A 13,783-nucleotide genomic window follows, 5' to 3' on the forward strand; every position below is an offset into this window, starting at 1 on the left:
CACCTCAAGACTCACCCCGAGCCCCGAGCTTAAGCCCGTTATGACCAAACCGATAAATCGTACTTACAGATCGTCTCATGCCGAGATACTCGAACCAATCCACATTATAATGTGGCCTCACAATATATCATTGACATGCAAACAAATATACAATTATGCCCTCAACGGGCCAAATTACCAACACACCCCTGTAAACAAATGTGGACCCACATGCATGCATTTAACATCATATTATAATATAATTCTCATAAACATGCATAAATTCACTTAATGGCATAATTAAACATTTATGGCCCTCCCGGCATACTAATCCAGCCATTAAACCATATTAGGGAATCCGGGGCATTATAGAAAGTAAATGAGTTCACGGGGCTGGTTCAGGGCAGCATGACAGTTACAGAATATGCCCTGAAATTTGACAGACTTGCGAAGTTCGTACCAGATCTTGTGCCTACTGATGCAGCTAGGCAGGACAGGTTTATTAGAGGGCTTAATGATATGATAGCCCGAGATGTGAGGATTACAACAGTTCCTGGGGGGGACAACTTATGCCCAGGCTGTAGAGAAGACTCTTACCGTTGAGGAAGCGGAGAATAAGATATGGATGGAGAGTGCAGCAAGGCGGGAGGGCCGCAGGGCGGTGCCTTCATATTTTGGGCTTGGTAGGGGCGGAGGCCCCAGTGATCTGAAGAGAAAGACCCCTGATGCTTCGACCGCTCCTGGTCCTGACCAAAATTTGGTGAAATGTTTGTATCTTTGACCAAAATTTTTAATCCTAAACTGTTAATCACATTTAGTTACACGATTATGGCCAAATGACTCGTTTAGCGAGTTTAGCACTATTTAAAATACACAATGTAACGGTCCCTGGGTAGTAGGGCGTTACAGCCTCGGAGGCTTAGAGATTATGCGTTGCACTTAGCTCGTTGAGGGAAGAGAATAGGCTGTAACCAATTTTCTGTTATGCTTTTGGTAGTAATTGCTGGGTATAAATTGAATTTGTAAATAATTATGGAATTCAGGTTGTTAATTGTAATAGCAAGTTTTGTTGTGGGAGATTCACATTGTCTCGAAGAGTGCTTGTTACTATTAGTAGACCATTAGACCCAGCTAATATTCGAACTTATGTTTGTTATGGGAAAAATAACATACTTAACCATCCATCCAATGACTTTGTTTATTATGATTAGTTAATAGCGTTCCCAACACTAAAAAAAAAAAATACAAAGTCCCACATTATTTTTAGAGTTAAATCTGCTCTAATTCCCATCTTTATAATCATCACATTCGATTTTATCTAAACAAAAATACTTCTTTGAGACTTTTATAGTTTCATAAGTATAGTTTTCAATTTTTAGTTAATTTTAAATTGATATAATAATCTAAAAAATTAATAATAGAAGTCAGTTGGCAGTTAATCACTTCATAAATTTGTTCTATATTTATTTGATATTTGTATCAATATAAATTATGTAAGAAATTTTTTCTATATTTATTGGATAATTTTATTGATATATATGTGTAATTGCAATTTATATTTATGCATATGAACATAAATTATATATAAAAATTTGTGCTATATTTATTTAATATTTGTAATTGTATGTATGGAATGCATATGAATATAAATTATATAAATGTAGGAGTTGAAAAATTGATTTATTATGCTTAGATTTTATGACATTGTGTACTTTTTAAAATAATGATTGTAATTTATTTAGAGTTAATATTCACAAAAAGTAGTTTTCATAATTTTAATTTATTTTTTTCAAAAAAAAAATTTGTGCCCCACCTAGAACGAATTCTTGGGCCCGCCACTACTAACGAGTATGTATCCGATCTAAATCTAAATCGGTCGAAGAGGAAGAGATTAGTGAGCCAAAAAGAGTTAAGCGAGAATATATCCGATCCAAATCCAAACTGGTCTAAGAGGAAGAGCCAAAATTGCCTTTTGTGATTCGGGCGGGGTTGGCCCTAGGCATAGGCGGGCCATGCTTATGCCTAGGGCCCCCAAATAAAAGTAGAGTTGTAAATACGGGCCGAACTTTCTAGCATGGCACGAAACTGGCACGAGCCCGGGAGGCACGAGCATGACACGACACGAAAAAATATGGGCCTGGGCCAGGCACGACACGAATTGAAAATTGGCACGGCACGACACGACATGGGCCTGAGCACGACACGGCACGACAAGCCTGAAGACATGACACGAAAGTACGAACAAACTAGCCCGAAAGCACGACACGATAAAAAGCCCGATATTTTGACATTAATAATCATAATAAATTTTTATTTTTCAATTATTAATAAATTAAAATGATAATAGAAGTTTTATTTTTCTCAATGTTTATATTTTTATAATTATATTAATTTATTTTAAGATTTGTGAGTTAAATTTTTTAGCATTTATTAGTAGGTATTAAAATTCTAATAATTATCTTTGATATAATTTTGTGTAAAATATTGTTAAAAAGTATATAAAAATATCTAAAATTATAATTCAAACAAATAAATGTATTTGGTTTGATGGTAAGTCCATTGATGGTTAAAGAGGAGGTGGATGGTTCAATTCTCTATTCTCATATTTTTTGGCAATAATAAAGTGGGCCGGCCCGGCCCGGCATGAATTGAATATGGGCCGAGCCGGGCCACATTTACACCTCTAAATAAAAGGCCTCATTTTTTTAAAAATACTATTTTTTTCTATACAAAAGACTCCATAATTTACAAAAATACAATTTTATATATAATAATGTAAAAATACCAAAAAATTTCTTGGCCTCCAATGCTCACGGGCCAGCCCTATAGTCGGGGATAGTGAGCCAAAAAGAAAGCCGTACAAACTGTCCAAAATTAGTAAGTAAAAATCATCGTACCATTTATAATAGCAAGATTTACTATGCTTAAAGTTTAGTATATTAATAAGACCACAACGATAAGATACAATTTGGTATAATATTTTTGGGATAAAGATCAAAATAAGAAATCTTTATACTGTATATGCTATTATACATTTTAAATAAAGTAAAATACATACAAATATTTTAAATAAAATATCATATGCACTCACTATAATACAAATCTCATCTAAAGCAGTTGAGCCAACTTCAAAATTTGTCAAGTGGGTTTAACACAGCATTAATTATAATAATACTTTGATACACAAATCTTAAAGATAGGGACTACTCTATAATGTATTATTAAATATTTGTGCACTAAAAGTGACGATTTTTAACCCTTGTTTTAAATAGTATACTTATTGAGATTAAGTAGATTTAACAGTTTAAAAAAAACATTTGTATTAGTTTGTTTAAGATTCAAAATGTCCACCAACGCATAATAATAATAATGTAAACAAAGTGTCCTATTTTTATCGATTCAATAGTGAAACATTCTTCCAAATACATAATTTTGTTTATTTAATATTTATAAACAAAAATTGAAAGTAACCCCTCGCAATCTTCGCCAAATCAAAATCACAAGTGACAAGGCTTACCACCCATGGTCTACTTTATTCCAAACCCTTTCCATTATATATTTATTTATCATCTTTACCATTATTTTAAAAATTATTTTTTATTATTTTATTTACATTTTTCGTTTTCGCTACACACATTCGCCATTGTCGGTTGGTACAGAAACTTTTACAGCCTTTTGGTCTGTTCACCGAACCTTGGCATTCACCGAGCTGTGGCTAAAATCTCCGTTCACCATTCTCAAAAGCATAAAATGGAAAATGGGTTTTGATTCCATTCATGGTAAAACCCCATTTAATGCTCTAGTTTTCGCACGTCAAAGCTGGTAGTAGTAGTGGGTTTCATGGATCCATGAGGTGAAAGTGTTCTTCCAGCTCAAATATGCAACGTCTTCATTAATATCCTTATTTTTACTAAAACCCATTTGAGATCCATCGTTTAAAAGTTCATCGGAGAGCTTTTTCAATATTGCATGAAGTAATATTCAGATTAACAATGGGTATAGTGGTCAAACTTGTTTCCTTTTTCTTTATGTAGGTAAGCTTTTTTTATTTATTTATCTTAATTCCTTTGGGTTTGATATACTTTTTTGATTACATTGATGTGATTGAGTTGAATAATGGTCGAGATAAAATGTAACGGAATTTTTCTTTCTTTCTTTTTTTCGGAAAAAGGACTAAAGTGGGGTTAACTTATTACTGTGCTCCATTACACAATAAATGTTGTAGAGGTTGGATAAAACTTTGGTGCTCGAAACAGAGCATGTTTAACTTTTGAAACCGACCATTTTGCTTCACATGGGAAAAGCTGGCCTAGATTTATTGCATGAAATGAATGAACCCAATATATGCGAATTTAAAAAGGCTTTCTGTGTGCGCTATAAATGTTCTTTCATCATCTCTTGGAAAATATTTACTCTTCTCCCACTTTCTTGACTAAGTTACCAATCATGAAAATAATGTTTTACCTCTTAGTTTTATTTTTTAGTTATTTATTATGACCGCTTGCTAGAATAAAACAATAGATTAGAGACTACAGAGTTAATGCTCAATAAAGTTAGGTGAGAGTTTGGAAAAATGGGATGTATTTTAATTACCACAAGAATTCAGAAACGACACAGTGAAATGATCATGAGATAGTTTGAGATTCGAGACAGGAAAGAAAAAAAAGAGTTGGTGGGATGTGAATATCTAATAATGATCCCTTCGGAAATGGAATCAGCTTTCTGTGCGTGGTCGCTTGTTTGGTATGGTAGTGTATATGTAACTGTCGTTTAAATCACGTGACTGTGCTTTTTCCTATGACATCACCTTTCAACCCTGTCCTGTTTTTGTTATCTTTTTCTTGATAAAAGAAAATGTTATCTTTCTCTCAGTATTCTGTCATATGCATGATTGTCTCAGCTCCCAATGTTCAGCAAAAAAAATTCTGTTGTTTTTCTTATTTCATCTTTGTCTCATTGAAAGATTGAGAGGGGTACTCAAGTTTCAGTTTATCCTTGTTCTTCCAACCATAGAAGAGAGATGAAAGAAGAGAATAGGTTAATATAATGAAACCATAGATCAAATGTTGAAGGGTCCCTCTACAATTATGATGAGACTCCATAGTCCATAATTTTAAAGTAGTTGATGGTCTGTTGTTTTATGTTATTAATTTTACTTGAGTTTAGGGCTTGCCCACTTCGAATCTGCTTACTTTTTCTTGAGTGACTTTTGTTAAAAATAAAATTAAAATTATATGCGCAACTTTCTAAAGATATGGTGGGGATGTGAATAGGATAGAGTATGGATGTCATGTGGGTTTTATAAAAGAAATGGGCAAACGTGTCCTTTTGTCTTCTCTATCTGTTGGAATAAGGTAGAGAATTGGATAGGTATTTTGGGAAAATGTCTTGTTGAATTATTCATTTGTTTAACGTAGAAAAATCTTTGATTCTGTTTGAGATAACCAATAGAACTTTCTCCTATCTCAATGCAGATCTGCAGGGTAATTACTGTCTTCACAGTTCACAGATGAAATTCAGTTTGAAGATTTAAGGGGTGAGGACAATGGATCTCAACTACAGAAAGTGTTGGAACAGTCCAAAGGTTTGAATATTCACTTCATCTGTTCTGTTCAACTTACATGGATCTGCGATTTATATGAGCTATATATAAATTAATCCCTTCTGAAGTTTCTGTTTATACCTCTGGAATGAATGATTATATCTTAACAGTTTATTTTGTTTCTGGGATTGAGCTGGTTTCTCAAGAAAGTTGCTTTTGCTGAACTGCATTTCAGGGTTCATGGAAGAACACCCTTCTCTTAGCGTACCAAAGCCTTGGTGTGGTATACGGGGACCTAAGCATTTCTCCTCTGTATGTTTACAAGAGCACATTTGCAGAAGACATTCAACACTCAGACACTAACGAAGAGATTTATGGGGTTCTTTCTTTTGTTTTCTGGACTCTTACTTTAGTCCCTCTCTGCAAGTATGTCTTTATTGTGCTCCGAGCAGATGATAATGGAGAGGGTAAGTCATTGAGCAACAGATTTGTCAGTTTCATTGTGTTTTCTTCTACTTGTAATGTAACCTCCTGTTAATAATGTTCTTTCAGGTGGTACTTTTGCTCTGTATTCACTCTTATGTAGGCATGCAAAAGTGAGCCTTTTACCCAATCGGCAAGCTGTTGATGAATCACTCTCTACATATAAATTAGAACACACACCAGAAAGTAAAAATAGTTCAAGGGTGAAACATATACTTGAGAAGTACAAGGGCTTGCATACAGCTGTGCTGATTCTGGTTCTTCTTGGTACTTGTATGGTAATTGGAGATGGGCTTCTCACCCCTGCCATTTCAGGTATATTTCTTTTTAATAATAAATTTTTGGTTTGCAAATTTTGAATGCTTTTTTTCATTTCTGTTTTAGAGCTAATTAAATAATGCATGCGCCTCTTTGTAGTTTTTTCAGCAGTATCAGGCCTTGAATTATCCATGTCTAAGGAGCACCACCAGTGTAAGCTTCTCAGCTTGTACTCTGTTTCATATCTGAATTTGCTATTCTCAGTCAAAACATCCTTGTGGACAGTTATATGAAGACCCAAGATCTGAATGATACTTAAAGGTGCTAAAGCAAGAATAATAGCTTTTTTGGAGTCATATTGTAAATAATTTTTTTTAGTATCGAGATTAAACTCAATCCTCTAAAGGAGAAAGGAATGACAGTCAAGAGTATAAACGAGAGCACACATTTGTTTAGCCTTCCCCTAAAGGAGAAAGGAATGACAGTCAAGAGTATAAGCGAGAGTGGCACACATTTGTGTAAAAGTAGTTATATCCTGTGTCTTCACCAAGTGTGCCATAGTTATACCCTGATACCTTTTTACTGTGCTGCTGCTTTTTATTAAATTTTCTGGATTATTTGTGCAGTAAGGTTAGCTATAAATATGCCTTGTCAGGAAATATTTGTCTTTTATTATGCTTTTGTGTATAGCGTAGAAGATTCATTAAAAGTTAAATACAACACTAATGAATTGTAGTTTTAGCTGGTCATCTTTGCCTTCTTAACATCCCTATCTGACTGAATTCCAGATGCTGTGATTCCAATAACTTGCTTCATATTATTGTGCCTATTTGCTCTTCAACATTATGGTACACACCGAGTTGGATTCTTCTTTGCACCAATTGTGTTGACGTGGCTGCTATGCATCAGTACCCTTGGCTTGTATAATATATTTCGCTGGAACCCACATGTTTATCAAGCTCTTTCCCCATATTACATGTTCAAGTTCTTGAAGAAGACAAGGATAAGTGGATGGATGTCTTTAGGTGGAATATTACTGTGCATAACAGGTAAAATAGGAGAACACACATAATATTTTGAGTCATTTTTCTTAGGAAAGAAAACAGAGCTCTTTGTATTGTTTTTTTTCCATGTATGATAAGTTATGAATGACCTTTATTAAGACATAAGCTGTTGTCAGATTTTTATGTGTTATTACATGCCACTAATGAATCCGTGTGCTTTTTGCAGGCTCAGAAGCTATGTTTGCTGATCTTGGACACTTCTCATATGCGGCCATTCAGGTAACTTTGAACATCATTATAACAGTACTTTATCATGTTTTAATCGCATTTTCAGTGGATGTCTAATCTAACAAGGGAATTTCAACTTCCAATGCATTTTCCTACCGCAGATTGCTTTCACCTTTCTGGTTTATCCAGCACTTATTTTGGCATACATGGGCCAGGCTGCTTATTTATCACATCATCACCACTCCAAGCATAGTATCAGTTTTTATGTCTCAGTTCCTGGTAAGGGTCATTCTTCCCTTTTGTATGAAGTACTTTGTTTAATTTCTAGTTGGGCAAGCTTTGACAAGATGAAATAAATTAAAACTAAGATTCCCCTAGCATTCGATAGATGATGTTAAAGAAAATTAAACTTGACATCTCATTCTTTAATATTATTATTTCAAACTTCTGTTGTGAATAGTGACTGGTATAAGTAGTCTTTACGAAAGATATGATGTCTATAATTTTTTTTGAATGCAGAATGCGTAAGGTGGCCAGTTCTTGTTGTAGCTATTCTTGCTTCAGTTGTTGGAAGCCAAGCAATCATCAGTGGAACATTTTCTATCATAAACCAAAGCCAGTCGATTGGTTGCTTCCCAAGAGTCAAGGTCGTTCACACTTCTGACAAGATTCATGGTCAGATATATATTCCAGAGATCAATTGGATTCTCATGATCCTTTGCATTGCTGTAACAATTGGATTTAGAGACACTAAACACATGGGAAATGCATCAGGTATCTTGTACATCTTCACTAGTCTCATACTGAAAACAGTTAAATTTATTTTCTTACCTTTGATAACTTTATCGGGTCCCAAGGAGTCCATTGTTATTGTCCAGCTAAGAGAAGAAAAATATTACTACTCTGGTTTTAAGTTGACTCTTCATCAATTTGTTTATTCGTTTATTATTTCAAAGTTGAACTGTTTATAGATTTCTCAATACCAAGTTTGCAATCATCATCTTTTTTCAGGGCTGGCAGTGATGACAGTTATGCTAGTGACCACATGCCTGACTTCTTTGGTGATAATACTTTGTTGGAATAAGCCCCCTATTCTAGCTATTTTGTTCCTTGTCTTTTTTGGCTCCATTGAATTGCTGTACTTCTCAGCTTCCCTCACTAAGTTCACTGAAGGAGCCTGGTTCCCAATCCTTCTTGCCCTTTTCCTCATGACCATCATGTTTGTTTGGCATTATGCCACCATCAAGAAATACGAATACGATCTCCACAACAAGGTTTCTTTGGAATGGCTTCTAGCCTTGGGCCCAAGCCTTGGAATTGCCAGAGTTCCTGGAATTGGTCTAGTCTTCACTGATCTCACTTCGGGTATCCCTGCCAACTTCTCCCGCTTTGTCACCAACCTCCCTGCCTTCCATCGCATCCTTGTTTTCGTCTGTGTAAAATCTGTACCAGTCCCCTTCGTTACCCCTGCTGAGAGGTACCTCGTGGGCCGTGTTGGCCCTGCAGCTCATCGATCCTACAGGTGCATCGTCCGATATGGATACCGGGATGTTCATCAGGACATTGACTCCTTTGAGACCGAGCTTGTAGATAAGCTTGCAGATTTTATCAGATATGATTGGTGCCAAGCACACCGGGATAACTCGTGCAGTGACGATGATGTCTTCCGTTCTAACGAGTCAAGTGAGTGTAGGTTGGCCGTGATTGGAACAGTAGCGTTCTCTGGTGCACCAGCTTATGAGATTGAGGAGACTGTTGGGCCAGCTAGTGTCTCTGTTGATTTCCCAACTGTGGAAAGCATCACTGAAGTTATAGAGATGGAAGCTGTTAATCAAAATGAGAGAAGAGTGAGGTTTGCCATTGATGAGGATCCCGAAGCAGATAATACCCGGCGAGAGATCGAAATGCAGCTGCGAGAAGAGCTGGAAGAACTGTACCAAGCTCAACAAGCTGGGACTGCATTCATATTGGGACATTCGCATGTTCAGGCAAAGCAAGGTTCATCTGTGTTCAAGAAACTAGCCATTAACTTTGGGTATAATTTCCTGAGGAGGAATTGCCGGGGTCCAGATGTGGCCCTCAAAGTCCCACCAGTGTCTCTTCTTGAGGTTGGAATGGTTTATATTGTGTAGGCAGGCCACATAATAATATGTAATTAAGATAGATATTTTTCTTCTTTATCCTCGTATTTCTATAGAGGGAACTGAAAGAGGCACCCACGGTTTAGCAGGCCTTTTTTTTTTCAAAAGGAAAAAAAAATGAAAGATGGGTTCTAAACTATGTGCCATCTTAGAATTACCACGAATATACAACCTTTCAAACTTTGTCACTGCATTGTAGTTAAAGTCACAATCAACGGGTTTTAAACTTTATTAAATTTAACTCTGGCAATGAATAGGAAAATAAATAATAATAATAATCTTGATTTTTCCCAGGCCATTAAATTTTGATTCAATTGGTTTGGTTGGGGACGATTTCCTTCTTGGATTGTATCAATCATGACCAGATGCTCCCTTAAAATTTATTAGTCCAGTAAAGGGCCACGTAGCCTTTTTCTAACCACCATGTTTTCTATGTAGCCATGTCATTTTCACATCCACGTGGCTGTAATCTAGTGGTCGAAATCGGCAAAACATAGACTCATCAACAAGAGAATAAAAGAACTACTCCCACTTCCATTTCCATACCTCTGCAATACGAGATTCATATATCATTCTCAGTTTTGGGTCAAAGCAATAACAATGGGACTGAGAGCTCTCCCAGCTTTGACAACCCCAAGAAGCAATTTTTTCCCAAATTTAAACGTAACCCAACTCTCATCTAAGTCCTACAATGGAGCTCACACCAAGAAGAGCTCGAAATTCAGTGTCTTAGCGACCAAAAAGGAAGAAGAACCCAAGAAGAGTAAGCAGTCTTTGTTTAGCAGTGTAGCAGAGGCACTTGATTTTTCTCAAGTTAGGTCAGAACAGGACGCTGCGCTTCTAGAAGATGCTAGACAAGCTACCAAGTCAGGAGAAAAGATGAACAGAGAACAGGTATAACACACATAATGATATCATCATATATGGTTTTAGTTTCCAACTTTCTTTGATTCTGTGTTTGGTCCTTTTGACATTTTTTTTCTTAACAAAGGTGGTTTGTCTTGTTTTATTTTGTTTCAGTATGGAGCTCTCAGAAGGAAAATTGGAGGAACATACAAAGATTTTTTCAAATCCTACGTTGAAGGTATTGTATATATATAGTTATTACACATGTACCTTCTCTAAACAAACAACTTGAATTTTTTTTTTCTTAGTACAATTGATTCTCAATTTCAGATGCATATAAAGATTGTATGTAGGACTGATTTAGAATTTGAATTATTGAAAATATCATTAATTCAATCAACAAATCATGGAATATTTGGATAGTTTAATGATTTTTTTGTTTTAATGAATCAGTGGATGGGCAATATGTGGAAGAAGGGTGGGTGGACAAAACTTGTAAAGTGTGCAAGAAAGATACAAGGGGTGAGGCAAGACAAGTTGACAAGCTTGGGAGATATGTTCATGTGGCTTGTTTGGAGAAATCAAAATCGGGAAACTTTTTCACCAGGCTCTTCTCAAGCTGAGAAGGCCTTAATTCATTTTTTCCCGCTTTGAAATTTTGGTTTGAACCCTAGCTAGCCAAACATGGTCTAGTATAGAAATACAAAGATTTGGTTTTTGTATCATATATTTGTCATTAATGGTTCATTTCACGAAAGATCAACTTCGCAATACCTTACTTATTTCTAATCTGAGCATTGCATTGGTAGTTACTTGTATTAATGAAGCGTTGTTTGGTACAAAGTAATGGAATTTTAGCAATAATAAGACTGCAATCTTTAGCGAAAGTTGCATATGAATCTTTAATCAATTTTTTTCAATGGTGAAAATCCTCTCTGTTTATGTTTTAGTGCCATATCACTTACAAGAATTTAATTTATTTAATTAATGTAAAAATTAAAAATCATTTGAAATAACAAAAAAAGAAATTAAAATTAAAATTAATAATTTTAATTAAAGTATTATTTAAAAAAAAAAAATCTAAATCCTATTCCAAATTAACTAACCCTTCAACCAAAAAAAAAAAAAAAATCAAAATTTCTCACCATATTTAAATTAACAAACCTAAAATCAAAACTGCAAAATCGCTATAGGTTCGCGGTCTATTCCATATATGTTATTTGCAATAGACTTTAAAATAGATGCCAAAACAAAAATTAGATAAATCAAATTTAAGACATAATGAGTTAAATAATTTCAAACACCTCTGAGAAGTTTACATAAAATATGAGAAAAATAAATACAGTTTTTATATTTATGGGAAAAAAAAAATTATACAAAATATGCTAAGTTTTGAATTTTTTTTTTTAAATATGATAATTCCATAAAATATAAAAAATAAATCAACATTAACCTAATTACACAATTCTCTCTCCCTCATGATGTCTCTCTTTCTTTTCTCATTTTTTTCTCTAGCCAATGGGGTTCCCTCATCTTAGATCTCCACCGGCGATACCACCTCCACCGCTACCCCTAGCGGTGACGCACCTTGCCCCTCTGGTTCTTCTTCTTTCTTCTTCAAATATGGTTTTATTCTTCTTCTTCTTCTTCTTTTTCACATCTGATTTTGCTATTTCAATTTCAAATATGATTTTGCACTTCATATTTGATTTTTCTAGTTTTTTTTTTTCAAATTTGTTTAAGTAACCAGGTACCATGACGCCTGCTTAATTTTATTCATATCTGATTTTTTTAGACTTAGTTGTAACCAGTTACGATAACGATTAATTTAGATATGATTTTATTTTCTGATAACTCTACAAAATAGAGTTATTTTACCACTTTTTATGTGCTAATTGTTGCTTAATTCTTGAGTTTTTAATTGATTTATTAAGTTTTTAAGTAATTTTGAATTTATTAGTCTTATTTTAATTTTATATATTTTTGTGTGTTTTTATAGTTATTTTGTTGTAATATATTGTAGTTTAATTTGTGGTAAAAAAATGTTATATTTTGAGCTTAAATGTTTAAGTAAATTAAATTTTAATTAATATTTTCATGAAACTTTTGTTGTATATTTTATTATTGAAAATATTTAGTTTTAATTTAATTTATGTTTATATTTTGTAGAGAATTTGTTGCATGTTTTTGCTCTTGAAAAAGCAAGAAAAAGGTTAGAATTATGGCAATTTTGAAGAGAAAAGAAAAAAAATGGCACATGCTCCTTCCCAGCCGTTGGGCCTGCTTCCAAAGCCCAGCCCATGCTCAATTCACCCATGAGGAGCTCACCAATACCACCAATTCACACATCAGCCACGTTGAACTCCTTCACAGCCTCCTCATCACTTCAGCAATTCAGCATCATCATCCAAGCATCAACCAAGCCCAGGCCCACGCTTGCTTCAAATGAGTCCTCCCAGCCATCAACGCCTCTTCCACTAGCAGCCTGCCTCAGCTGCTCCCAACGCCAGGCATAGCAGCCACTTTGCCTAGCACCCCATGCATGCCATTTTGTATCTTGAGCCCATAAATTGTCCAAAAGCACATTTGTCCCCTATGACAAAAATACCACTTTTTACTCACTTTCTACACATTTTACCCCAAAACATAATTATTATACCCTATAATTTACCTCTATTTTCCATATTATAATTAATTCAATTAATTTAATCAATTTAATTAATTTGAATTGATTATTTTAATATCATTTTTTGGCTATAAATAAGGGAGTTTGGTGTCATATTTTGGGAGGGAGGTTACTATACCAAATTCTACACATTCAAAACCTCTCTACTATCTTCTTCTTCTTCTTCTTTTTGGTTATTTTCTATGTATTTTTAGAGGAAATTTTGGGGGTTTCTCCTCCAAATTTTCCTATTTATGTTGTAATTTTTTAGTTTGTATTTCTACTCTAGTTATGTGCTTCTAATCTTTTTCATAAGATTATTAAGATCATGATGAAGCAACTTGTAACTAGGTAATTTTTATGTTGTATGTTGATTTCCCTTGTAATACAACAAAGTTTATGGATTTTTCTTCTACATATATTTCTTTCATCTTAAATATCTTGTATTTTAGATTGTTAGAACATATTTACACTTTGTTCTTCATTAGTGCATAAACATAATATTCTTTGTGTAAGATGTGTCATTAAATTGTACACATCCATGCTTAGAACAAAAATATTATGTTTTGCCTTATAAATAATGTTCATTGATTTATTTGTTATTTCATTAGATTGATTTACACTAAATGCTTTGAAA

The 13,783-nt window shown here is 34.3% G+C and overlaps 1 protein-coding gene across 6 annotated transcripts; it reads left to right on the forward strand.

Moving 5' to 3' along the window:
• The first annotated feature begins 4,558 nt into the window (after positions 1-4,558).
• Positions 4,559-11,368, forward strand: LOC133798237 (potassium transporter 2). Of its 6 annotated transcripts, XM_062236468.1 has the most exons (13): positions 4,568-4,722; positions 5,454-5,563; positions 5,757-5,988; positions 6,074-6,319; positions 6,422-6,475; positions 7,051-7,311; positions 7,493-7,545; positions 7,656-7,773; positions 8,014-8,268; positions 8,506-9,602; positions 10,215-10,529; positions 10,656-10,719; positions 10,935-11,368. In XM_062236468.1, the coding sequence occupies exons 2-13, from the start codon at positions 5,525-5,527 to the stop codon at positions 11,102-11,104; spliced, it is 2,904 nt and encodes a 967-aa protein (XP_062092452.1). In that variant the 5' UTR covers positions 4,568-4,722; positions 5,454-5,524; the 3' UTR covers positions 11,105-11,368. The 6 variants fall into 6 exon arrangements, with proteins under 6 accessions (XP_062092450.1, XP_062092452.1, XP_062092449.1 ...); XM_062236466.1 differs by lacking the exons at positions 10,215-10,529; positions 10,656-10,719; positions 10,935-11,368 and having other exon boundaries at positions 4,559-4,727; positions 8,506-9,823; XM_062236465.1 differs by lacking the exons at positions 4,568-4,722; positions 10,215-10,529; positions 10,656-10,719; positions 10,935-11,368 and adding an exon at positions 4,772-5,107 and having other exon boundaries at positions 8,506-9,823.
• Positions 11,369-13,783: the final 2,415 nt, after the last annotated feature.

This window comes from Humulus lupulus, chromosome 8 (genome assembly GCF_963169125.1).
Source record: "Humulus lupulus chromosome 8, drHumLupu1.1, whole genome shotgun sequence".
Lineage (NCBI taxonomy): Eukaryota > Viridiplantae > Streptophyta > Magnoliopsida > Rosales > Cannabaceae > Humulus > Humulus lupulus.